This window comes from Trematomus bernacchii, unplaced genomic scaffold (assembly GCF_902827165.1).
Source record: "Trematomus bernacchii unplaced genomic scaffold, fTreBer1.1, whole genome shotgun sequence".
Taxonomy (NCBI): domain Eukaryota; kingdom Metazoa; phylum Chordata; class Actinopteri; order Perciformes; family Nototheniidae; genus Trematomus; species Trematomus bernacchii.
Window position 1 is genome coordinate 868,139 of NW_022987786.1, and position 26,772 is coordinate 894,910.

Here is a 26,772-nt window from a genome sequence, read left to right on the forward strand (position 1 = left end):
CGAACCTTTGTTTCCTCCTGACAGCTCACTTAAAGGTATATTCAATTCAATTCAATTCAATAGCTTTATTAGCATGACCTCAGTTACATATAGTATTGCCAAAGCTCTGTATAGTTGCAACATCTATACAAAATATATGTATATACAATATATATATACTCCCCCTTGTGGCCAAAGGGGGACACAACTCTTGTCTTCAGACGTATGCTTGAGTGCAGCAAAATGTAGCACAGTGACTATTTTGTCAACTAAACATCATAAAACAATACATATTTTAGTAAACGGGACATTATAATCTCCGCACATTAACTCTATATTTGCCTCTGCCATGGTGCCAAAATGAAATGAAATAAAATAAACAATATATAGGGGTTGCTTCTTCTCTGAACTTCTATGTATACTGCATCCCTCCAAATCAAATAAACCATAAACAAATACATAAAGTCGTGTTCACTGCAGCGATCTATTTCACACACAAAACTATATGAAAACTTGGTGATATACAGTTTTCTCCTGGAGACCAAGGGAAGACAGGCTTCTCCTGTGTTTCAGCCTTTGTTATCATTTTGATAATTAAAAATATATATTGTGGTTGTTTTTGCATTCAGGGCATACAAGAGGTGTAACATTATTTTAATACCAAAACTATATTGAAATAGATTCTAGCTTGAACAGCAACTAAGTAGCTGTAACATTACTGGGTTATTTGGTGATAACGAAGTAAAGTAACTTCAGACGCAGACGTCACGTAGCTTCTCAGACGAGAGGGGTGGCGACGAGAGTGTCACGTGACTTCTCTCACGGCATAGTTCACGGCATGGTAGGCGACGACCGACACGATTGTCTGCTCAGTGAGTTCGCTCTTTGGCACAAATCACACCTCATAGAGCAGGCTGATCAGCAGAGGGTACACCCTGCAGTTCGCCTCCCCCCCCCCCCCACAGTTTTCAATGGGATACAGGAAACACTCCTGTCATCCCAAGAACAGTGTCTTGCGCTCCAAGCAGAGCTGCGGGAACTCCTGTTGAAAGAGGCTATTTCCAGGGTTCCTCAAGGGGAAGAAAATCAGGGGTATTACTCCCGCTATTTTCTTGTCCCGAAAAAGACAGGGGGGATGAGGTTCGTAAACTCAGCCACCAGAGCGCGCTCTTGCGGCAGCGAGTGGAGGAACTGCAGCGAGATCTCCTCCGGCGTGTCTAAAAAACCCGCACAGCCCTCTCCGTGACGCAGCTGCTTGGCATTCGCATCAGCTGGTCACGCGGTGATCCCCATGGGTCTCCCCCACAGGAGGAGACTCCAGAGGTGGGTCATTCGCTGCAGAAGCCTGCTGTTTTAACCTATTGGGTTATAAACTGCATAGCTCGCGGCATTCCTCTGTCTCAGATATGCCTCCTACAGAGCACGGTCATGACGACCATTACAGCATATCACAGAGAAGCCTCTCCAACGGGGGAGTGAGACCCATCCTTGATCTATCAGTATTCCCATGCTGACGATCAAACAGGTGCTGGAATGTGTTCACCAGGACGACTGGTTCACTTTCACCTGAAGGAGGATGCATACTTCCATACCCACCATCCCGAAACACAGGAAATTCCTGCGTTTCTCTTTTTAGGAAATATCAGACCAGACAATCGTCTGCTGTTTGGATGTTCCCTGGCTCCTCGCATTTTGTGTAGAGTAGGCTGGAGCCACTACACAGAGAGGAGGGATGAGAATGAGGTTTTTTCTCTGGACGACCTGCTGTTTGAGGTTCGATCCAGCATGAGGAAGTCGCTTTACAGACGTTACATCTCGTATCGCATCTGTCAAAGCTCAAAGATCCCCATGGGTCTCCCCCACAGGAGGAGACTCCAGAGGTGGGTCTTTCGCTGCAGCGAGTGGAGGAACTGACATCTCCCTATCCAGCGTGTCACATCCCACAGCGTGGTGACAGCCCTCTCCGTGATACAGCTGCTCAGCATGACGTCAGCTGATCACGTGGGGATTCCCCGGGGTCTCCCCCACAGGAGGGGTCTCCAGAGGTGGTTCATTCGCCCACGCACCGACCCCGTGCGTCAGGGGTAAATGTGCTGGAGCTGTTCTCCGGGTTGGGAAGTATTCCAACACTTCGCCCCGTTGCTGTACAATCAAACATGTGTTGATTCGCCCAGCCAACAGGCCACGGCAGCCTACCTCAATCGCCAGGGAAGACAGCCGTTTATGCTAAACCGGCTTCACAAGGTCATCACAAACTTTTTTAGGTTAAGAGTGATCACCCTGGCTGGCTTCTTTCCCCCTCCTCAAAGCCAGAGGAATGTTCCTCCTCCACGGCTTGCACGGAGGAATGTCAGTGGAAGACATTTGCACAGTTGCATATTGGTCTTCTCCCTGTTCATTATTCAATTTTATTTGAGGGATGTTGTTACGCTTCCCGAGAAGTGACTGGAGATGAGAACCCGCTACGCAAACACTAGACGGAGACAGTGGTGAAGTGTCAAACAATAGTCTTTATTTGACCACGGCACAGGCAAGGTGTAGAGAGGAGCTCAGAGAAGACAGACGTGGAGCTGGATAGCTCAGGGGGAGACGGAGGTGCGGAGATGCACGGAGGAAGCACCGGCGTGGAGAGCCGGAGATCCAGAGCTGGCGAATGTAGTCTGGATGAGCTGGTGTGCGCGGAAGCACGGAGGGAACTCAGACGAGGAGTCGGAGGCTGGACGTGGCAAGCAGAGCGGCAGGTGTGTGTAGATCACTGAAGAATAAACGAAGAACTGGCGAAGTCTGAGGATGGGAACCAGGGTTTTAAGCAGGTGCAGGTGAGTAGTGGCAATCAGTGAGATGAACAACAGCAGTGGAGATGAGTTGGCGGGAATCAGAATGTAGGTCAGCCACGCCCAGCCAGGAAGACAAACAAACATAGAAGTGGAAAAGAAGGAGGAAGTACTGCAGATCCTCACAGTACCCCCCCCTCAACGGGAGCCTCCTGGCGACCACCAGGCTTGTCTGGATGAGCCCTGTGAAAGGCCCTTATCATTACAGGGTCCAGGACTCGGGAGCGAGGAACCCAGCATCGCTCCTCGAGGCCGTAACCCTCCCAGTCCACCAAATACTGTAAGCCCCTGCCCCGGCGCCTGACGTCCATGAGACGGTGCACTGTGTAGGCAGGATGGTCATCAATGACTCGGGGGGGAGGAGGGGGAACGGCCGGAGGGCTCAAGTCACTGGTGTGAACAGGCTTAATCTGGGAGACATGAAAAGTAGGATGGACTCTCAATGTTCTGGGAAGCTTCAGCCGGACTGCAGAGGGGTTAATAATCCTTTGAATGGAGAAGGGACCAATGAAGCGTGGAGACAACTTCTTCGATTCTGTGAGGAGAGGAATGTTCCTGGAAGATAACCAGACAGACTGACCTGGGACGTAAGGAGGAGCAGCTTGTCTGTGGCGATTGGCCGACTGTTGGTTCCGAGCTGAAGTCAGGAGGAGAGCAGAGCGAGTGTCTCTCCAGATCTTTTGACAACAACGAACATGCTGCTGGACCGAGGGAACTGCTAGTTCTCTCTCCTCTTCAGGGAACAGGGGCGGCTGGTACCCCAAAGAAGCCTCAAACGGGGAGAGACCAGTAGCAGAACACGTTAGGGAATTATGCGAGTACTCAACCCAGGGAAGATGGGAGCTCCAGGTAGAGGGGTTACGGTCAACGATGCAGCGGAGGGCTGACTCCAGGTCCTGGTTGGTTCGCTCAGTCTGACCGTTTGACTGGGGATGATATCCGGATGTTAAACTGACAGAAGCTCCCAGGGATTGACAGAACTCCTTCCACACTCGAGAGGTGAATTGAGGACCGCGGTCAGAAACTATGTCAGAAGGGATTCCATGTAGCCGGAAAACGTGTACAGAGAGGAGTTGGGAGGTCTCCAAGGCTGAAGGGAGCTTAGGAAGAGCTACAAAGTGGGCAGACTTAGAGAATCTATCAACAATGGTGAGAATTGTGGTGTTACCCTGGGAGGGAGGCAGACCAGTAACAAAGTCCAAGGCGATATGTGACCAGGGACGACTAGGGATGGGTAGAGGCTGAAGCAATCCTGCAGGTGTTTGGTGGGAGGACTTACTCCTAGCACACGTGGGACAGGAAGAAACAAACTCCTGAGTGTCCTTGTTGACAGTTGGCCACCAGAAGTGTCTCTTAAGAAGAGAGCGTGTGCGGTTTACTCCGGGATGGATGGAGAACCGGGAACTGTGGACCCACTGTAGAACCTTGGAGCGAGCAGCATCGGGAACGAACTGACGGTTCGGAGGACCGTTACCAGGATCTGCTTGCTCTCTCAAAGCCTCCTGGATGGTGTTATTAATCTCCCAAGAGAGGGCGCCTACAACACAACTCTTGGGCAGGATTGAACCAGCAGAGGGCTCGGGAGAGTCAGAAGAGTACAGTCTGGATAGAGCATCGGGCTTAACATTCCGGGAACCTGGACGGTATGTGAGACTAAAATTGAAGCGACTGAAGAAGAGAGCCCATCTGGCCTGTCGAGAGTTCAGCCGTCTCGCTGACTGGATGTAGGCGAGGTTCTTGTGGTCTGTCCAGACCAGGAATGACTGCTTGCTGCCCTCGAGCCAGTGTCTCCACTCCTCTAACGCCAACTTTACTCCCAGAAGCTCCCTGTTTCCAACGTCATAATTGCGCCCAGCAGGAGAGAGGCGGCGTGAAAAGAAAGCACAAGGATGAAGGATGTTATTAGAACCAGCAGTTTGTGACAAGACAGCTCCCACCCCAGTGTCTGACGCATCAACCTCCACAATAAACTGCTTCTCAGAGTCTGGCTGGATGAGGATGGGAGCAGAGGTGAACAGGGACTTGAGTTTGAGAAAAGCCTCATTAGCCTCTGGGGTCCAGAAGAACTTAATGTTGACAGAGGTGAGTCTTGAGAGAGGTGCAGCAACCTTACTGAAGTTCCTGATGAAGCGGCGGTAAAAGTTGGCGAAGCCCAGAAACCTCTGAAGCTCCCTCCTCGTAGTAGGGGCTGGCCACTCGACCACAGCCTCGATCTTTCCAGAATCTGCCTCCACTCTGCCCTGACTAATGATATAGCCCAGGAAGCTGATCCGGTTCTGGTGGAACTCACACTTCTCAGCCTTGACATAGAGCTTGTTCTCCAGCAGTCTCTGAAGCACCAGGCGGACATGGTTCTCGTGTTCCTCCTGGTCTTTGGAGAAAATCAAGATGTCGTCTATGTAAACAAAGACAAAGCGGTTAAGGAAATCACGCAGAACATCGTTGACCAGAGCCTGAAATACTGCTGGAGCGTTAGTGAGTCCAAAGGGCATGACTAGGTATTCAAAATGACCTAAGGGAGTGTTGAAAGCCGTCTTCCATTCATCCCCTTGACGGATACGGACCAGATGATAGGCGTTCCTAAGGTCAAGCTTGGTGAACAGGGTTGCCTCATGGAGAGGTTCAAAAGCAGAGGTGAGAAGGGGTAATGGGTACTTGTTCTTAACAGTAATGTTGTTTAACCCACGAAAGTCAATGCAAGGTCGCAGTGACTTATCCTTTTTGCCAACGAAGAAGAAACCGGCACCCACGGGAGAGGAGGAAGAACGAATAATCCCAGCAGCCACTGAGTCCGTGATATATAGCTCCATAGCCTCCTTCTCAGGACGGGACAGGTTGTAGAGGCGGCTGGTGGGTAGAGGAGCCCCAGGAAACAGATCTATAGAGCAGTCGTAGGGCCGATGAGGAGGAAGAGAGAGAGCCCTCTCCTTGCTGAAGACCAATCTCAGGTCGTGGTAGGTCGCAGGAACTCCAGTTAAGTCTACAGAAGCAGCAGAGTTTGGGGAGACAGAGACAGGAGGTACAGCAGATAACAGACAGTTAGCGAGACAGTGCTGATCCCATTCAATTATCTTTCCTTTGACCCAATCAATGTGTGGGTTGTGGGTTGTGGGTGCGAAGCCACGGATAACCCAATACCCTCGGCTACTGAGTGACAAGCTGCAGGCTATGAGGGTAAACTCGTCCACCATCTCCTGGATTACCAACTACCTCACGGACAGACCACAGTACGTCCGGCTGGGCAGTGTGCTGTCTGATGTGGTGGTTGGTAGTATTGGAGCCCCACAGGGGACTGTGCTGTCTCCTTTCCTGTTCACCTTATACACCTCTGACTTTCTATACAACTCAGAGTCATGCCACCTGCAGAAGTTTTCGGATGACTCTGCAGTGGTAGGGTGTATAAGGGATGGACGGGAGGAGGAGTACAGAGCGCTGGTGGGTGATTTTGTTGAGTGGACTGGAAGAAATCATCTGCTTTTGAATGTGGCCAAGACCAGAGAGATGGTCATTGATTTCAGGAGGAAGAGGACATCTCCTCCTCTGCCCCTGTGCATTCTGGGAGAGGATGTGGCAGTTGTGGAGGTCTACAAGTACCTGGGAGTGCACTTAGACAATGGGCTGAACTGGAGGATCAACACTGACGCTGTGTACAAGAAGGGGATGAGCAGACTCTATTTTCTGAGGAAGCTGAGATCCTTCAACGTATGCAGTAAGATGCTGGAGATCTTCTATCAGTCTGTTGTGGCTAGTGCACTCTTCTTTGCTGCGGTCTGCTGGGGGGGGCAGCATCAGAGCCGGTGACACCTGCAGGATCAATAAACTGATCAGGAAAGCTGGGTCAGTCATCGGCATCAAGCTGGAACCCTTTGAAGCTGTGGTGGAGAGGAGGACACTGAACAGGCTGTTGTCCATCATGGATAACCCCACCCATCCTCTCCACCTACAGCTGGACAGTCAACGGAGCTCCTTCTCCAACAGACTGCTGCAGCTCCCCTGTCTCAAGGACAGATACTGGAAAACATTCCTGCCCACTGCAATAACACTGTACAACAAATCACCTCTGGCTGGAAGAGAACTCTCTGCTCCATAGTTTCTCTAGAAATAAAACCACCTTGTACATTTTACTCACACATAATCTGTTTCATATTTAATACTCCATAATTCCATATATTTTGAATATATATATATTTGTATATTTGTATATATATATATATATATATATATATAATATCTGTATGTATATTTTCTATTTTGTATTTTGACATGTATATTTTATATTTTATTTTATATTTTATTTTATTTTATTTCTATTCTTGTATATTTTGTTTTATTGTAAAATGCCTTTTATGCTGCTGTAACAAAAACAATTTCCCAATTTGGGATCAATAAAGTACGATCTATCTATCTATCTATCTATACCAGAGGTGTGGAAGGTGCAGAGATTACCTTTAACTGGATGAGCTCTCTGTGGTTGCCGGAGGTGATCAATGTCAAAGGGGCTGACTGTGCTGTTACAGAGGAGATTATTTGTCCATTAAGTGCATAGGCTGTTAAAGGTTCATCTAACGGCTCCAGGCAGAGTCCCAGCTGTTCAGCTAACTCACGGTCCAAAAAACTATCCTCAGCACCAGAATCAATGAGAGCTTGGATAGGCAAAGTCATAGTATTAACACAAATCTTGGCGGGGTATTAGAAAACGGCACAAAGATGGAGGTAGAGAAGATGGCTGTGGACTCGTCAGGACCCCCCAATCTCACTGACGAGCTCCCACGTTTGGGCGTACAGGACAGTTGGAAATGACATGCCCAGCGTTGCCACAATACATGCATTCGCCAGCACACGCCCGACGTTGACGCTCCTCCGGAGATAGTCTAGCGCGACCCAGTTGTATAGCCTCCTCGTGAGAAGAGGTGCGCCCGCTGGGCGGCGAGAAAACGGAGGGAGACTTAAACACAGAGGGAACAGGGTAGGTGGAAAAACTGGGCTTACTGTGTGAGACAGGTGGATTCCGCTGTGTCCGCTCAGCTCTGCGCTCCCGCAAACGACAGTCCAGGCGGGACACCAAGGAAATCAGATCTTGGAGATCCGCTGGAACGTCTCGTGCAGCTAATTCATCCCGGAGCTGATCCTTTAATCCTCTCAAAAACACCGCCTTGAGAGCCGCCTCGTCCCATCGAGCCTCTGCAGCGAGTGTGTGAAACTCGATGGAATATTCGGCCACACTCCGGTTTCCCTGTTGTAAACCGAGCAGCTGATTCTCGGCGGAGCCAGAATAATTGGGATGATCAAAGACAGCAGAAAAACGCTCAGAGAAGCATTCGAAACGCAGATTGTCATAGTCCACTGAAGAGCTCAAAGCCTCTGCCCAGGTTAAAGCCTTGCCACGGAGCAAACTCAGAACATAATTAATCCGGGTAACATCAGCTGCAAACGAAACAGGACGCTGGCGAAAAACCTTGTTACACTGGAAAAGAAATCCTCTGCATTTCTCCACCTCACCGTGGAATGGCTCAGGGTCGGTGATGGGGAAATCCTGGCGTGGAGTAGGAGAAAAAGCTGGATTGGGAGTGGCAAGAGAAACTGCAGCCGAGGTAGTTAGAGCTGAGATCTGGCAAGCTAACTCTGAGACATGATGAGCCATGGATTGATTGCTCTCGACTAACGCCCGAATGAGCTGGTCGTGTTGACCCAGAAGGGAACCCTGACTAGACAGGGCATGATGGACTGTGGCGGGATCCGCTCCAGTGCTTGCGGGGTTCATTGTTGGCCAGTTCTTCTGTTACGCTTCCCGAGAAGTGACTGGAGATGAGAACCCGCTACGCAAACACTAGACGGAGACAGTGGTGAAGTGTCAAACAATAGTCTTTATTTGACCACGGCACAGGCAAGGTGTAGAGAGGAGCTCAGAGAAGACAGACGTGGAGCTGGATAGCTCAGGGGGAGACGGAGGTGCGGAGATGCACGGAGGAAGCACCGGCGTGGAGAGCCGGAGATCCAGAGCTGGCGAATGTAGTCTGGATGAGCTGGTGTGCGCGGAAGCACGGAGGGAACTCAGACGAGGAGTCGGAGGCTGGACGTGGCAAGCAGAGCGGCAGGTGTGTGTAGATCACTGAAGAATAAACGAAGAACTGGCGAAGTCTGAGGATGGGAACCAGGGTTTTAAGCAGGTGCAGGTGAGTAGTGGCAATCAGTGAGATGAACAACAGCAGTGGAGATGAGTTGGCGGGAATCAGAATGTAGGTCAGCCACGCCCAGCCAGGAAGACAAACAAACATAGAAGTGGAAAAGAAGGAGGAAGTACTGCAGATCCTCACAGATGTACCATTCCGCTCTAACACACCCTGTGCTGAGTGTCCTGTCAGAGTGAGTGACGTCAGGGATCCAGCTGTGCGCCTCTCTCCTGCCTCGGCACACGGAGAGTGGCCTGTATTTCCCTCTTATGAGAGGGACGTCCCCCTTTTTTCCCCTGACACATTTCGTACGGAATGTCTTGTCAGAGTGTGTGATGTTGGGGACCCAGCTGTGCGCTCTTCTGCCTGTCTGCACACAGAGAGCTGCTATTCCCCCTCCTTCTGTCACTGGGCAAAGTGTGACTTTAGTCTCTACTTTCTCACAGCGGACGGGTATGTATTATTCCCAGCCTTCGTCCTCTCATGGTAAATATTCATGTTATGCTATATTCCAGGGACTGTGATGCGCCATTCGCATGGCGCAATAGGCTTGGGTTATTATCTGAGCAGGTGTGGTTGTGCTTCTTGTACCGGGCGGACCCAGTGGGGCGCAGACTACATCTTGCTTCGCCCTTAACCCAATAGCGATAGCCTTAGAGGGCGAAGCCATATACGAAATAGAACTGAAGTTACCTACTGTAACTCCAGCTTCTATGAGTATTGGCGTAGCCCTCTAAGTTCTGGGCCCCACTGGCTCCACGAATAGCTGAAGAAAAAGTGTTTGTGTGGGAGCAGGTTGTCGGGTCCCCTTCCTATTTATACCGGAAGGGAGCCCGAGGGTGGGGCCCACCTTGCGGGCGGGCGTGGACTACAAGTGTTTTCAGTGCTGCGCGGGTGCGCAGGGGGATTACCCAATAGCGATAGCCTTAGAGGGCTACGCCAATACTCATAGAAGCTGGAGTTACAGTAGGTAACTTCAGTTCCGGAAGCTACTACCCCCGATATTGGTCCGTGGGGGAACAATACATCAGTGGACTAAAGTTCCGGTTTAATTTGTATATTGATTATTCTCACAATACAAACAATTTTAACGAGCCCTGAATTATGGGTTTTCTTTGAGACGTAGGAGCTGAGTTGAGGCTTAACAATGATGTGACAGAAATACTCACTAATAACTTTGGACATAATTGTGTAAATAATGAGATAACTATTCTGGGGGTTTTTGGTTTCAATTAGAACTAAAAAACAAACGGTTAAAACGTACCTTGGTCCTATTTAGTTTTAGTTTTGTGTTTACAAATTCAGACTGGACCAACATATGGAAGAAAAATGATGACTGGTTACCTGGCCTCAAAGGGAATCCGAGCATCAGAGGGGCGTGTTGGTCGTGTCCTCAGAGAAACGAACCAGCCATATCATGCAGATCGGTATCGTGTAGGTATTATTCAAAACATCTAGATTTTCCTGTATTGTACATTGCTGTGAACATATTGTGAGAACAATAACATTGTGTTTAATTCCTCAGAGATTAAGGAATTTAAATCCAGTGCCATACAGTGCAGAGTACATGGGTCACAAATTGCACATTGACCAAAACGAGAAACTGGTGATGTATGGGGTGACCCACGTCCTTGCCGTGGACGGATTCTCCAGCAACATTGTAAGCCACTCCACCATGCCAGTGAAAAACAACCTGACCATATATCAAGAGGTTTACCAGTAAGTTTCAGTGCCCTGTTTCTGTTATAATAATATAGTAATAACCTAATAAAAAGGTTGCAAACAGCAGACAGTAAATCATTTAGTAAACGTTTAGTTAAATAAAAACACAATGGCTAAATGTAGCTTTATTTGAACTGTTTTATTTGGGAAACATATTGTAAATCGAATACTTCTTAAACTACTGACAGGTAACCACTGTATATTGTACGTTACTTGGTAATTGATTGATGAGATCAACATTTTAACTGCGTAAAAGATTCGCTTTAGCAATGCTTAGGTTGTAACAACAAACATGAAATTCTGTTACATGTCATAAGACTTTTGTATTGCTGTTTTGCAGGAGTGCTGTCCTACGATATGCAATGTGGGACCAAATCCGAGTAGACCATGGAAAATAATTCTACTTGACTCTTTTCATGCAGGAGAAATTGGCAGACTACCGGAATAACACAGGCAGACAGCCATACATGCAAACAAAGTCAACACAGGCCAGTTGTTTTTTTATCTGAATTACAATCAACGTGTTCATACATGACATGTTACTTGTTAGACGCTTTTATCCAAAGCGACTTACATACTCAATACTGTGGACAATCCCCACATCGCCATTTCTGTCTTTTCTTCCTCACTTTATCTGCTGTTGTAATCATGTAAATTACCCTGTGGCGAGACAAATAAAAGATTTCTGATCCCATTATTCACCCAACTGCTAGCTGATAAAGCTGTCAATAGACCCATGGCGTTCACTAAACCTCTCTAGGGGACTGCTAGCTTTTTCCTATGACATAGGAGAGATACACAGTACTTTTGAACTGGATACAGGAAATGGATCAAATACAAAGCCTGAAATTGGGAAATTACAATGTGCTCTCTACATTTGACTCTTCTCATTTTTGTTTACTTGAAATGACAGAATCATATTATAGAAAGGATGTGGCCAGAGGTAAACAACAGGGTAAACTACCCTCTGAAAGGCGCACTCAACCACCTTGTTGACCAGGAGGAACTAAACCTTGAAGACAACATCACACGATATTGTGTGTCCACTCTTACCTGTCAGGTAGCCAACATTGGACTTGCCCGGATGGTGCAGTCCTGGAACAGAATCCAAGGTTTGGATAGCAGTTTTCAGAATGTTACTTAAGCCCCATAACAAATGACCTTCTTTATGCATTTTTATAAGTTGTACTTATATCCTACATTTGTTTCTCTCTGTATCCCCTTTTTTACACTAGGTTGATGGAAATGTTTAAATGTGGCATGTATATATTCCAATATTTCAATAATTGTCTGAGGAAAGACATATCTAATCTAGTTTATAGATTGCTCTTATTGCATGAAACATATATATCTGGTAAGTACATAAACAGTCAAATTAAAAACATACTTTTTAAAGTTTGTAAGAAGTGTACTAATAGCACAAGTAACATTTGTTGTAAGGGCAGGCCATGATTACACGCTGTGTGATGTTCATTGATATGCATGATATGTAACATTACACTAACAATGGCCACTTATTTGTGCTTTTCTTTTAAGGTAAGGGTATCCCAGATCAACTTGCTCATGGTGGATGCCCAAAGAGACTGCCTGCAGATCTTTTGCCTGAAGCTACAGATGCTGCAGACTGCTATTACCAGGAAGTGGGGTCCTCTCTGACACGAGTGTCGCTGTTTGGGAGAAACCCATTTGCCACTGTGGAGCACCAGACAGCAGCTGAACAAGAATTTGCAACGAACTATGCGGACATTGCTGAACTCTTTGAGCGTGCCATTCATAACCAGCCAGCACCATTCCAAAACGGGATAAAGGATCTCATAGACATTGTAAGAAGATACGTGTAAAGGCAAGTGCAGGGATCAGGAGCCAGTGTATACCCAGGTTGCTGGACTGTCTGCAGCACTGGATGCTTTAAGGGCCCTCCCCTAAAGTGGACAGCAGTTCAGTCGTTTATTGTTAAGTTTATTGTTTATTGTTAAGTGGTGTGTGTTCAAATTCCAGGTTCCATGATATCATCATACAGAAAATAATTGTTGTAGTTTTCTTTAGCTGTATGACTTGTTAATTGTTCATCTGCAATGTTTAATAAATGGAGAATTGTTTGAATGTGTGTCCATGGTATGTTTAATTATGTTTCTAAACACAGGCAAATAGCTGCATACGTAAGGCAATACAATCAAACGCTATTATTTTATCATCCACGCACCAACAGAACATTTGGAAATCAGCCATTAATCAGAGGTTGTCGAAGTACTTGAGTAAAAGTAGAAGTACTCAGATCTTGTACTTGAGTAAAAGTAGAATAGCAATAATACATATGACATCTATTTTTTTAACGTCTCCATTACCGATAAAAAGATCGTTAACGTTGGACCTTAACGGTACCACGGTCTTTAATAATTCATCCCCGGGGCCCCGTTAATACCGGGGCTCGGTACCCATCCCTAGTTTTAATTATTACATCATCAATATTACATTTCAAATAACCAAGAACTTGGTATCTCACAAAGAGCAAGTTGCTAGTGCTGCTAAGAACATACCTTTCAAACCCCATAGCTTCTGCAGGGTGAGGGGCTGCCTGGTGGTCTTGGTGGTGGGGCATTCCTTTCCAGTCAGGCTCCTTTCCCCTAAGGTGTCGGTGCCCCAAAACGCCACAGCCAACTCCTTCACGAACATGGAGTCCCTTGTGTTGTTTTTTATTTTTGCCCAGACCTCTGGACGCACTGGAATCTCCCCTTGCAAGTGAATGACAACAATCTGAAACATCAAATGTGTCCAGTAGCCTATACATAAAAGGTAGACACCAATATGAGACTGAGGAGCAAAAATAAAAAGGCTCCACTATGGAAATAATATATACCTTCCCATGCGGCTCGCTCTTTGAAGGGGGATTATTGGGGTGTGTGGGTGTCCAGGGTGCAGGCTCACACTGGGTCTCAGATTGTTCTTCTACAGAATGTGAATAAGACAAAGAAAGGACAAAAACATTTCAACAATAGTATAAATTCATATGCGTATATCTTGATGGGCTGATTGTTTACACATTTCACTGCCATCTTGTCTGTTTCTTTTATTGCAGTTGCTGATGAAAGTTCAAATGCAAAATCGATCCAAGACTGTCATTATTATTTGCTTGCAATTTAAAAACAAATGTACTTAATTTGTGAAAATACCTGGTTTAATAGTTTATCCAAATGAATGTTTAGATGTGCTGTCCTGTAGGTGGAGACTTCCCCTTCCAGCTCAGCTTTGGAATCCTCCAATTTAGCAGATCTTTATAATGTAATGAAAAATAAAATGATCAACAAAACAGCCTTTTAGCCTACCACCAGTCAAATCTGTTGTTACCCTATGACTGGTAGAAACACAAACATGAAATGTACCTTCTGTATTAACCGTCTAAAGATTAGTTCCTGTTGTAATTGTGCAGCTGTATTATCTGGGAAATAGAAGAATCGGATCAGGATTCGGTATTAGCAGACAATCAATATCAAATGACTCGGATGGTTATTAGCATCAGCATCTGATCACCTTTGTCTACTTGCAGCCTAAATACAAAGATAACTCCTCTCCTACCACTGCTTACCTCTATTAAGCCTTGGTAGAACTAGTGTCCTAGTCATAGGGTCCAGGACTGACTGAAGACATGTGGAACAGAGGACAGGCATCGTTTGATGTACAGGAAACTGGAACTTTGAACAGGTGTTTTCATCTTTTCTGCCTGAAGATTCTCAAGTTCTTGATCAGGTGTTTGATGTGGGCTGGCATGATCCTTTCTGCAGCGATAAAGAAAGACAACAAAGAAAACATTGTTAATAATAGCAATGATGGTAACAACAATAATATTAGTATAACTATTTATATAGCACTTACACAATTGCAAAGTGATTCTCACTACAAAAATAAAGAACAAAACAATACCATCAATCCAAAAACTAAGCATTAAAGAAGTTCAGTGACAAACATCCTCTGAAGTAAAGACCAAATCATGTGAAGCTTGAAATCGTTCAGTCTTTACAATGCACTGTTGTGAATGACATTCCAAAGGCTGAATCCAGACTCAGAAATAACTGGTGCTTTACCTGATACTGGAGAACACGTTCCACACGGAGCAGCAACCATCCGGCTGGGCCTTTTGCTGCATCTTCTCCCTCTCCACTGTTTCCAGTACATCTCTACTGCCTCTTTCCAATAAAACAGAAATGCCCCAAAAATCATATTTAAAAGTTAAAAACAATAACTTACTTTTGGCATTAAAATGGATTTGAATCTCACCTTTTTCCTGGATGTCAGGAAGGCCAGGAAATCGTTCCCTTCAAGTCCACAACCAGTCTTCTCTTTCTTTCACCCTCCGAAAATCTCCCAGCATGCACCAGGAAGAAGAAGAAGAGGAAGAAGCAGAAGCAGAAGATGCATTTTTCAGAACATTTTCCTTAAAAATAAGAAAACATACCGATTTCTTTTTGAGAGCATCCATTTCTGTGGATTCCCCTTCACAATGATCAACATCAACTACATCTTCTTGGATCCTTGGAACTCTGATTCGTTTTGGAGGATTTGATGTTGAGTCCTCAATCTCTTGGGTTTCTGTCAAAAGGTAAGTGAAGCTAACGTTAATGTTTAATGTCCATGGTAATGATTTTACCTTACTTTAATTTCGGTAGTTTACGTCAACGTAACGAGTATGCCGTTAAAGTAAGCGGCTTATTCTAACGTTAAAGTAAGCCATCTTAACGTACTAGTAACGTATATATTATATATATATATATAAATATATATATACGGCTTATAAGTCTGCATACTCTAGCCGTCAGAGTGAACAATAAGAAATATAAAGTTGACTGTTGAGTTGCTCAGTTTTTTTAGATTGTCAATACTATTACTGTATAACTAATATCTCAGGTTAAGAGGCACATTCAAATAAAGATTGGTCTTTAAATACATTTTGTCTTTTGAATTGTTTGTCTAAAGTCAAGGATCTAGAACTGGTACTTATAGTTTTAATGATACAGTCTGGTTATAATGCTGTTTGGAGGAGGCCTCACAGGTAAGAGCACTAACTAGCTACCATCACATGTACTGTACCTTAGCTTGACTTAAATGTATTAAACGTATAATTAAGTGATAGCAAAATATAAATAACTAATGTCATGCAAACATATTAATTTGCTTGATTCCAGTGTTGCATTTAGCACATTGCATACAAACGTTAAGGGATTTTAAGATTCTGAAGTATTATGCTAAAAACTCAATAACATAGATTATTATTTATAGTTTTGCTGAATAGTTTCATGTCCGCTTACCTTAGAAACGTGAAATGTGACGGCAGTGTGCAGATGGGGAGGCATGTTAGCTTAGCTTCTTAGCTTGAGCTAGCTCTGTTACTTCCCAGCTGGAGGCAGCAGCTCCCGCCTCGGCTCCGCCTCTTTGCCCTTATTTGGAGCAGGCTGGAGCAGGCGGGAGTTAGACTCAGACGTCACTGTCGAGCCGTTAGTGGCCGACTCCGCCTACTAAGGGCTTCTCGGCAACTCTGCAGAATCCTATGGGTGACGTCACGGACCCTACGTCCATTTATATATACAGTCTATGCTTCAGACGAGCTGACAACCGAAGAGTTAAATAAACGTACGAAGATTAGAAGAAACGAAAAATGGACTCACCATTACTGGAATCTCGGCCATGCCCCACCTGCCTTGGTTTGATCGCGGGCACCGATCTCCACCACCTCTGTTATGGCGCAGTTCCACTACAGCGCGGAGCTCGCTTTAAGCGTGCCGTGTCGTGCCGTCCCCGTTTTTGGTTGCGCTTCCACTAGGCCTAGTTACGGCCCGGCCCGGCCCGGGGCCACTTTTTCACCTCTTTTCTGGCCCGACAAAATTGTGGTTCTATCGGGGCCAACAAACAGGGCTGAGTCGGGCTGAGTATGCTAAACTAGAGAGAGGAGCGCTGGCAAGAGGGCTAGAACTACAACAAGATGGACATATTTGACCGTGATTTAATTGTAATACACGTTTCAAAATGATGCCGAAGTAACAACATACTGATACCGGTTAGTAAAAACCATGAATTAATGCTTTGTCAAGTCTGCAGACAGACGGCAGGCGAAAAACCTTTTAAAATTCGTGTTTTTCTAGATTGAGATTGGCTAAGCTAACGCAGTATATGCTCCGACCGTCCACACTCACAACAACGGCCTATACAGACATAAATAAAGCAGCGACTGTATTCACCATGACACAGGCAGTCTGTGGTGTGTACTTGTTTAACTTTTGTCGAGTTTCTGAACATATATAAGGAGCTGTGAGCTCTGAGTGCTAACAGCTAACGGCTGTGTTGTGTTTTCTGGAGTTCTCTGAAGATGACGTCACGGCTCCGCCTACACTGCGTTACTATAGTAACTACCCCAGTTCCTAAACTGTAATGGAAGCGCAGCATGAAGTGAGTCGGCCCAACGCGGCCAAGCCGTACCGAGCCTTACCGAGTGTGGCCGAGGCCGACCGTGTAGTGGAACTGCGGCATTAGAGTGTTTGGGGGACCAGGATATGGCCGAGGCGGTGCCATTCACTTTCGCCATTCAAGCGGGGCGAATGGCTCCGTTTGCCGTTGTCGGGCACTTCCGGGTTCGGTCCATGGAGGTCCACCGCCCTAGGTGATGACCATGGCGGCGGAGCGCAGCTGCTCCCAGTGGGCAGCAGGCTGGGCAGGGAGAGAGCTCTGCCACGCTACCGCGGGACAGGGCGACTGCAGATAAACACGGGTGTGTTGGGCATCTCGCTCATTGCTGGAGATGCCAGATCAGAGCGATTATTTGTAGCTTGATCGGGGCCGCCGCCGTTTTCTGCCGTGTGGTATCCCGGTGAGGGATCACGCCGCATGGCACTTTTCAAAAAGGACCGTGTTGATCTCCTGGGAGCCCCCGTGTTTACGGAAGGGCTCTTTGGATCGGAAAGAACACTGTCCCACACTCCCCGCCCCCTCTGTAAACTCCAGTATAGGAGCCAGCAGGTGAGCGCGTGCACGTGAGTGGAATAAACCGTAGTGCTGTCAAAGCACTGTGCGGGTTCAAGAGAGTGATGTGTGTGTGAGAAATGCATTCAGTGAAAACGATTGCATTTATCCCAGAGTAAGAGTCATCTCTCTCCACATTTCCATTTTTTCACCATAATGTCCGTTTCAAAGAGATGGCAGTTGACAGAGCCGCGGCCCCACGGGAGCTGCCGCGGTGCGTTCAAGAACCTCAGTAGAAAATCGGCCCCTTTTTCTGTGTCAGCCCCCATGCCAAAACTCCCTTTTATGGAAGGTTTGGCAGCGGAGTAGGCCACCAGAGAATATTACAGCTTCTTAGCTGTGGCTCCAAAGTCGAAAAGAGGCCCTGTTGCAAGAACGGTGGGTTACGTATATTAGACCCTCCAGAAAAACGCGATTATGCGATCGCATAATTTACCGCATAATCAGTAAAATGGCGCAGATTTTAAAAGGGCGCATATTTATTAAAAGGTCGCATAATCCCCGCATTTTTCCACACAAAATTGAGGGAAAAAAAAGTTAACGTGAAGTAGTGATGTCATCAGCTCGCGCAGGTAAACAACACCGTAGAGTGAATGTGTGGAACTCACACGAGAGAGAAAACAACAAGATCAGCGCCATATAGATTATTATATACTATTATACTATTATTATTATATACTATTATACGGCTCTGACCAAGATGAACAAATCGAATCCATCTCATTTGCCTACGAACATTTCTGCTAAAGACCGGGCAAAGCAGCACGCCGATGTCTTGCACGAAAGTGGGGGGAAACTATTCTGCACCCCGTGCAACTGTGTGTTGGAGCATAAGAGAAAATCGACGGTGACGACCCACTTTGATTCATTCAAACATTCGGAAATGCTTTCTGCTGCTGCGGTCAAGAAAGCCAAACAACTCGCGTTCACCGAGGCATCAACCTCCAAAACTCTTTCGAGGGCTACAAGAAACGAGGTGAGTAGCCTACAAGATTGAAGCTGGTCAGATAACGAACGAGTAAATGAAAACAGAATGAGGCGGAGAAGAGTGTGTGTGTGTGTGTGTGTGTGTGTGTGTGTGTGTGTGTGTGTGTGTGTGTGTGTGTGTGTGTGTGTGTGTGTGTGTGTGTGTGTGTGTGTGTGTGTGTGTGTGTGTGTGTGTGTGTGTGTGAGAGAGAGTGATTAAAATAGCCCATATATAAATACATAAATAACACTTTGTGATGTAGCTTGCTTCTAGTATGCTTGTTTATCATAGGAACTCTTTAAAAGGGCTCACTTTCATTCAGTAGTAGCCTAGTAACAGGGTGTGGGAGAAGAATCACCTTTTTTCCGCCTCCCGCATATTTCGCAACTTTTCGCATATTTAGCATATTTCCGCATATTTCGCAACTTCACCGCATAAAATCACATAAAAACCCTGCATGTTTAATCGCATAATCAAGGATTTTAGCCCGCATAATCAAGGATTTTAGCCCGCGTTTTTCTGGAGGGTCTAGTATATAGTAACCCTAGTTCAAGAGTGATGTGTGTGTGAAAAATGCATTTAGTAAAAACGATTGCATTTATCCCAGAGTAACGGGCCGTCTCCACGGCAGCGTTAAAAAAATCTTGGAGGTGGGCGTATCTGAAGCTTGGGGATTTTTTTGCGATCAACCAATCACATGAATCTCCCGCCCGCGACATACGAAGCCAAAAAGCCCGAAGTAAACTGGATATAAACTCCCCAAAACAGGCGAAAACATACCACTGTCTCTGCCACCTCCCTCCATGCCTGGCTCCTCCGGTTTATATCCCGGTAGGTCTGGTCATAAAGCACCGGGTGATTGATTCGCTACCGCTAATTTCTCCTCCATTTTTTGGAATATGAGGAAATGATCTGCGGGATATCTCTCCCAGCATACACGCCGTTTGATTGGCTAGAGCTTGAACTGTCAGATTTGCGTACACGGGATTTGATTGGCTGACGCTTCCTCCTCAGCTTCAAAAGTTGAACATTGTTCAACTTTGGATCTTGAAAATCCTGAGAATCTCCGCTCGCCTGCCCACAATGCATTTCGGCGAAAGCGAAAAAAAGTGACGTCACCCCATTCAAAGTGAATGGGCAGAAGCGTTTCAAGATTTTTTAACGCTGCCGTGGAGACGGCCCGTAAGAGTCATCTCTCTCCACATTCCACATTTTCCCATAATGTCTCGTTGAGATCGGCAAGGCCGTTTTCATACGATGTTAATTGGACACCCATTATGAGGCGCGGCCCCCGTGAGAGTGGCCGCGGTGCGTTCAGGGACCTCCGCAGAAGAACAGTGCGTTACGTAGTGTAACTCTAGTTCTAAAGTGATATGTGTGTGTAAAATGCATTCAGTAAAAACGATTGCATTTATCCCAGAGTAAGAGTCATCTCTCTCCACATTTCACATTTCCCCATAATGTCCGTTTCAAGGAGATGGCATTATGATGACGCGCGGCCCCCCCCTGTGAGAGTGGCCGCGGGGCGTTCAGGGACCTCCGCAGAAGAACAGTGGGTTACGTCGTGTAACTCTAGTTCTAAAGTGATATGTGTGTGTAAAATGCATTCAGTAAAAACGATTGCATTTATCCCAGAGTAAGAGTCATCTCTCTCCACATTCCACATTTTCCACATTTCCCCATAATGTCCGTTTCAAGAGACGGCATTATGACGACGCGCGGCCCCCCCCCCGAGAGCGGGCTGCGGTGCGTTCATGGACAGAAGAAACTCCGATTAATGCTTATTTCTCTCTAAGAGAAAACAGCATTATGGTGGAGCGCGCGCTCTCACTGGAGCATGCCGTGGTGCGTTCAGGGACCTCAGTTAAAAATCGGCCATTTTTTTCTCTGAGTGGAAACTACATTATAGAAAAACGGCCCTTTCTGTGTCAGCCCCCCATGGGTCAAACTTCCTTTTATGGAGGGTTTGACGGCGGAGTGGGCCACCAGAGAGTACCACAGCTTCATAGCTGCGGCGCCGCAGCTGATTGCACATCCCCTAACACAATGTTATGGGGAATGGAAAATCAGTGGTGTATTAACAGAGCGCATGGACAGGACACTGAGACTGGGTTATTCACTCCAGTTTTGCAGCATCCCTCCTCCGTTCAGAGACAGGAGAGAGGCACATCTGTCATCCCAGGAGGAGGTTTCCTCTCAGCATGTGCACTCTCAAGTCAGAGAGAAGGGGCATTATTCCCTGTACTTCCTGGTTCCCAAGAAGACAGGAGAATTCAGGCCCATTCTGGATCTTCAATGCCTGAACCAGCACATTGCATGCAAGAAGTTCCATATGTTAACTATGAAACAGTTACTGAGACTGGTGCAGCCAGGCGATTGGTTCACAACCATCGACCTGAAGAACGCTTACTTTCATGGCGAAATTGCTCCAAGAGCACAGAAAGTATTCGCGTTTTGCCTTCCAGGGGGCAGCCTACGAGTACAACAGACTGCCGTTCAGCCACGACGCTGCAACCGCTGCGGGACCATGGCATGAGGGACGACCTCATAGTTATGGCCAGGTCCAGGGAATGGGCAATACTGCACACAGCCCAATTGATCCTACACCTAACCAAGTTGGGTTGAAAAAGAAGTTGCGGTCAATTGGAAGAAGAGCTCCCCCATACCTCACCAGCAGGTAGAATATCTGGGGGTGATGCTCGATGCAGGCAGACTACGTGTCACCCTGACAGAAAGCAGACAGGCATCCCTGCTGCGGGCAGTCTGCAGGCTGCGTCAGGGGGCGACGGTGACAGCTTTGATCATCATGCAGACTTTGGGTCTCATGACGGCTGCTCACTCTGTAGTGCCACTCGGACTGCTGCATGCACGTCGCATGCAGATGTGGTTTACCGGCCTTCGTTTAGATCTTAAGACACAAACGACGTCTGCTGGCCATCCCCCACTCAGTAGAGAGCAACCTCCGATTCTGGGGGTCCCCAGAGAATCTGCGGAGGGGAGCTCCACTGGGGCAGGTAACCTCCTATATCACAGTCTTCACAGACGCTTCAAAGAAAAAGAAAGTGACAGGATGGGGGGGGACGTGTCTAGAAAGGGCTGTGGGTGGTTGCTGGCCTCTGGCGGCACAGCAGCCTCCTGGAGCTGCAAGCAGTGATGTTGGTCCTACAGCACGGCAAACCCTTAATACAGGGCAAACAGGTGCTAGTAAGGAGCGACAACCGCACCACAGTGGCGTAAATCAACAGGCAGGGCGGAGTCCGCTCAATAGCCTGGTTGACCGCAGCAGAGAAACTGTGGCTGTGGGTTTCACAGATTGTGTTGTCTCTAAGGGCTCTTCACATCCCGGGACGGGAGAACAGGGGGGCCGACCTCATGTCAAGAGGCGGACCCCTGCCAGACGAGTGGAGGCTTCACCCGGTGGTGGTGAAGCAGGTCTGGACTCAGTTCGGTAGAGCAGAGGTGGACCTGTTCGCCAATCGGCACAACAGCCACTGTGCCCTGTGGTTCTCCCTGGCTCGGTGGGACAACCCGCCCTTGGGGGTCGACACGTTTGCACACGAGCCATGGCCAAGAAAGTTGCTTTACGCCTTTCCACCGCTGCACCTTATCCCCCCCCCTCCTGGAGAGGGTGAGGCGGGAACAGCTGTCAATCATCCTGGTGGCCCCAGATCGCCGCCTGGCGCCGTGGTAACGCGGGGGTAACACAGATGATGGTGGGCCAGCCCTGGGCGATTCCTCAGGTCTGGGGAGCGCTGTCTCAGGAAGCAGGTGCAATAGGACGTTACCCACTCTGGGCCAACCTCTCCAGGCTTGGCTCCTGAGAGGGACAGGCTGAGACAGGTGGGGCTGTCGGATAACGTTATTCAGACTATCCAAGCAGCAAGAGCAGAATCCACCACAGCTTGTTACAGGCCAAAGTGGGCGGGATTCCGGCGATGGTGTGAAGGAAGGAGTCTAGAGCCTCTGTCGTGCACGCTGGGCTCTATTCTTACCTACTTACAGATACTGGTGGACAGGGGGCTGGCTCATTCCACAATTAAGGTGTATGCAGCAGCCATTTTGTCCTGCCATGAGGGATTTGGAGGCAGGTCAGTCTTCAGTCAGCCGCTTATGACGCGGTTTTTGCAGGGGGTCAGGAGGCAGCGCCCGGTAGTGCACGCCTCCGCCCCACAGTGGGACCTGCCGTTGGTGCTCGAGGCTCTGGTCACAGAACTATTTGAGCCTCTGGAGCTCTCCTCCCTGAAAGCACTGTCATGGAAGACAGCATTGCTACTTGCCTTGACTTCGGCTAAAAGAGTGTCCGAGCTGACCGCTCTGTCGGTACACCCAAGTTGTCTATTGATCCGGGGTGACCGTAGCGGGGCGACACTCAGGCCGAACCCCTCCTTTACTCCTAAAAGTATCAGAAGTTCATTCAGATCAAGGGCTATTCAGTTAGGTGGCTTTAATCTTCCACCCCATATTGGGGCCAGGGAGGCTAAATTGCACCTCCTCTGCCCAGTGCGTGCGCTAGCATGCTATGTAGAGCGCACGGCTGCCATTAGGCGCACTGAACAACTGTTTGTGTGCTTTAGGGATGGTGTGGCTGGAAAAGCCCTCTCAAAGAAGCGCCTAGCAGGATGGCTATGCGGGTGCATTACACATGCCTATGGACGGGCGGGGAGAGCCCTCCCCACTGGAGTCCGTGCACATTCTACACGGGCTGTGGCTGTGTCAACAGCCTTATTCAGCGGCGTGAGTGTAGAAGATATATGCACGGAGGCCTGGTCTACGCCAGGCCCCTTCATAAAATGTTATCTCCTGGACATGTCTGGCTCCTTCTCGTTGTCTGTGCTTGCCGGGGCAACGCATGACTGGTGAGAGGGGGGTGGCTGTGGGTCAGCAGGTATCTGACCCCCCCCTCGACATAAAGCACTTGTGTTTTCCCATGCTCCTGAGGGACTCGGCGGGGACCCTTCCTCACTATTGTCCATGCCCACTCTACACGGAGCGTGTGTGAGTGTGGGGGATGTGGTGCACTTATGTTTTCCCATGCTCCTGAGGGACCTGGGGAACATGGTGCGCGGTAGGCTCCAGACGGAGTCTCCGCACATTTTTTTTCCATGCACACTCTACACGAGGTAAGCGTGTGTGAGTGTGCCTTATCCAAGTTGCTGCCCCGACTTCTCCACGGTTACAACCGGATGGGAGGAAGTGGCGATGCAGTGGATATTAGCCAAAAGCCGGTCAGGGACGGTGTGGTGGGTCGATGTTGGACGACAGGGCGTTTATACATCGGGGCTCCGCCCACTGTACCCATAGAGTCCAGTAGAGGGCGGAGCCTGTGAGAGATATAACGGGGGGGTTACGTATTGTAACCCTAGTTATATAAACACAGGCGGAGCCCTCTACCTGGAGGCCCTGTCTTTCCTAGTCCGCTCGCTGAAGAGTGTATAGGATAGTGGGGCGGCGGCTGTAGCCGCCTTATATACTGTGGGCCTGCGCGCGCATTCAGGTAGGCTCGTCCCGATTGGCCGGCTACGTTTACGTAGATTCAGTAGGTGAAAGCACGCACAGCATGATAGAGAGTAGTACCCATAGAGTCCAATAGAGGGCTCAGCCTGTGTTTATATAACTAGGGTTACAATACGTAACCCCCCGTTATATGATTCTGGTTTCTTGAAGTTTGTATCTTATTGGTCAAATGCACTTATTGTAAGTCGCTTTGGATACAAGCGTCAGCTAAATGCAATGTAATGTAATGTGCTTTTGCCCTCACTGCCCTTTAACTAACAGTCTGTTATCTGTGTTGTCAATAGGAGTTAAAGAATCCCCCAGACAGGAACAGACGGGGGAGAGGCCTCAGCAGCTACCTGGCCATGGTTTGAGGCCATGCATGAGGCAATTGGGGGAAGGCCATCAATTCAGCCTCCCACCCTAGTTGCCTCATGCCCGATGTCAAGCCATGGCCAGACTGCTGCTGAGGCCTCCACCTCTGCTGAGGAAGGGCCTTCTCAAGTTTCCCTCAGCAGTGAGGAGGAACCCGTGCCCTCCACCAGCTCCCAACCACCTCCTAAAAGGCCAAGGCGGAGAAGCAGCGTTTTGGCCTTCCTGAAAAAGCAGGCAGAGAAGGACGAGGCCCGTGATGAAGCGCTCTATGAGCAGAATGAGCGGCTTGTACATTTGATTGCAGAGCTTGTGAAAAAAAAAAAAAACAATAAATGTGTAACTTGTTGAAAACACTAAAGTGGAGTTCTTCAGTAGATGATTTGGATAACACTCAGAAACAGTGCTTCAATAAACAAGCACCACAAGTCATAGCAGCTTTCTCAAATACAATACAACAGTTACTTTCAACAATATTTGTGCTAAAAATGCTAAAAAATGACTTGTAATGACAAACACTACATGCAAAATGACAGACCCACTCCAGTGAAATATATCAGCCAAATTATTTAACAACCAAAAACTTGCCTCAGAGGGCTTTCTAATGTGTACAGTGTACGACACCCTCTGTCCTTAGACCCTTGCAGCCAATGAGGAACAACTCCCAAAAAAAACCCTTTTAACAGGGGGAAGACATGGAAGAAACCTCAGGGAGAGCAGCAGAGCAGGGATCCCTCTCCCAGGACGGACAGACGTGCAATAGGTGTCGTACGTACAAATAAACATGACCAAAATAAAACATAACGGGGTGAACATCAACAAAAAAGATGGAGCTTAGTTGCTTCCAACTGGAAAATGCTGCTGCAGCAGGAGTAGCAACAATCCAAGCATGGCAACCTGCACCACAAGAGACACAATAACGTGCATTAGTAACATGTATTTATGGGGAATGATTGCATATTAAAAAAAATGAATGATGTACGAAAGCCATTAATGTAGTTACTATATAACGAAATAATCATGCTCATTTAGGTGTGGAGGACGCTGATGTGGGGCTGACACGTGTGCTGCCAGTCTGTCCCTATAGTGCTGACCAGCATGTTCATCCCTCTGCACAGGTCCCTGTGGAGGTAGCAGATCCTCTCCCTCAGTTGGCTCCAGGATGTCTCCAGCAGTGAGGCAGATGTTGTGGAGCACTGCACACACTGCTATCACCTTGGGGGAAAAGCTGTGATCCACTTCCAGGGCCTTGAAGAAGATCCCTCTCCACCGTGCCTTCATCATCCCAAAAGCCCTCTCCACAACCGATCGGGCTCTGGCATGGTGTCGGTTGAAGAGTGCCTCCACTCTACCCCTCAACGGTTCCCGGTATGGTGTGATGAGGTTAAGAGGTTCCCTCAGGCACGGGTAACCTCCATCCCCCACAATGTAATGGCCAGCTGGTGGGTAACAGCCCCTCACAAACACTGGACTGTTCCTGAGCACCCTGGTGTCGTGGACCGAACCAGGGTAGCCAACAACAATGTCCAGGAATTTGCCATAACTGAAGCTGGACAGAGAAGAACAGTTTCCTGTTCAGGTAATCCTGGGCATGGGGGCTATTGGGAGCCTTGATGCGGATGTGGCATCCATCTATAGCTCCCACACAGTGGCTGAAGGCTGGGCTGTTGGCAAGGCGATGAAAGCCATTGCCAACTTCAGCACACTGTGCCTGTGTGGGGAAATGGATGACATTCTCCAACAGACATAATATTGCCTCACACATCCTGTGGACAATATCAAAAACTGTGGTCTTGGGCACATCAAAAACCCTGGAGACAACCGAATAGGACAACCCATGTGCCAGCCAGTAGACCACCAGGAGGACCTCCACATGCTGAACCCAGCCATGGCTCTTCTCCCTCCTGAGAAGGGTCCTCAGGGCCTCAATGGATTCCCTCGACAGGCGGTAGTCTAATGTAAGGTCTATGGACTGATCCATATATATTTGTATTACAGGGACATGGTGGTTGAGGTTGGCATAGATGTCGATCCTCTCCTGTAGAAGACAAAACAGGTGTAAATAGTAAAAGGTTGAAATACATCAATATTGTGGCTGTCTTTTTTTTGTATACAATGATGCATATTTGTTGTGTAAGGCAAGCACATGGGAGGAGATAGCCTTCAAGTTTGCTCTAAATAACCAATACTGGAAATATGTTTGTTGGCTATAAACCATAACACAATTTTC

At 47.7% G+C, this 26,772-nt stretch overlaps 2 protein-coding genes and 1 long non-coding RNA gene across 6 annotated transcripts; 1 reads left to right on the forward strand and 2 right to left on the reverse strand.

Moving 5' to 3' along the window:
• Window positions 1-3,509: 3,509 nt before the first annotated feature.
• Window positions 3,510-8,574, reverse strand: LOC117497554. Its single transcript, XM_034149523.1, has 3 exons — window positions 7,662-8,574; window positions 4,759-5,889; window positions 3,510-4,264 (listed from the first exon to the last, which is right to left on the reverse strand). Exons 1-3 carry the CDS (start codon window positions 8,572-8,574, stop codon window positions 4,167-4,169), a joined length of 2,142 nt encoding a protein of 713 aa, XP_034005414.1. The 3' UTR covers window positions 3,510-4,166.
• A 1,458-nt stretch (window positions 8,575-10,032) lies between these two features.
• LOC117497525 lies at window positions 10,033-13,230 on the forward strand. 4 transcript variants are annotated; one of them, XM_034149488.1, is made up of 5 exons: window positions 10,033-10,417; window positions 10,509-10,643; window positions 11,128-11,193; window positions 11,619-11,817; window positions 12,242-13,230. In XM_034149488.1, exons 1-5 carry the CDS (start codon window positions 10,313-10,315, stop codon window positions 12,544-12,546), a joined length of 810 nt encoding a protein of 269 aa, XP_034005379.1. In that variant the 5' UTR covers window positions 10,033-10,312; the 3' UTR covers window positions 12,547-13,230. The 4 variants fall into 4 exon arrangements, 2 of the variants coding, with proteins under 2 accessions (XP_034005379.1, XP_034005380.1); XR_004557418.1 differs by lacking the exon at window positions 11,128-11,193 and having other exon boundaries at window positions 10,509-10,702; window positions 11,619-13,230; XR_004557419.1 differs by lacking the exons at window positions 11,619-11,817; window positions 12,242-13,230 and having other exon boundaries at window positions 11,046-11,192.
• A 15-nt stretch (window positions 13,231-13,245) lies between these two features.
• Window positions 13,246-15,163, reverse strand: LOC117497526. The gene is made up of 7 exons (XR_004557420.1): window positions 14,978-15,163; window positions 14,785-14,886; window positions 14,289-14,478; window positions 14,086-14,141; window positions 13,876-13,975; window positions 13,563-13,651; window positions 13,246-13,459 (listed from the first exon to the last, which is right to left on the reverse strand). It is a non-coding gene; the product is annotated as an uncharacterized LOC117497526 (long non-coding RNA).
• Between the last annotated feature and the right edge of the window lie 11,609 nt (window positions 15,164-26,772).

Excerpts from the sequence above, each read along its gene's own strand:
- LOC117497525 (XM_034149488.1), top strand. The coding sequence starts at position 10,313 with ATGATGACTGGTTACCTGGCCTCAAAGGGAATCCGAGCATCAGAGGGG. Across the intron at positions 10,418-10,508 it reads ATCATGCAGATCGGTATCGT|AGATTAAGGAATTTAAATCC; the intron begins GTAGGTATTATT and ends TTAATTCCTCAG. Across the intron at positions 10,644-11,127 it reads ACGGATTCTCCAGCAACATT|GAGAAATTGGCAGACTACCG; the intron begins GTAAGCCACTCC and ends CTTTTCATGCAG.
- LOC117497554 (XM_034149523.1), bottom strand. The coding sequence starts at position 8,574 with ATGAACCCCGCAAGCACTGGAGCGGATCCCGCCACAGTCCATCATGCC. Across the intron at positions 5,890-7,661 it reads ATCTCCGGAGGAGCGTCAAC|GAAAGATAATTGAATGGGAT; the intron begins GTCGGGCGTGTG and ends ATTGGGTCAAAG. Across the intron at positions 4,265-4,758 it reads TGTGGAGGTTGATGCGTCAG|TTCGTTCCCGATGCTGCTCG; the intron begins ACACTGGGGTGG and ends CCGAACCGTCAG.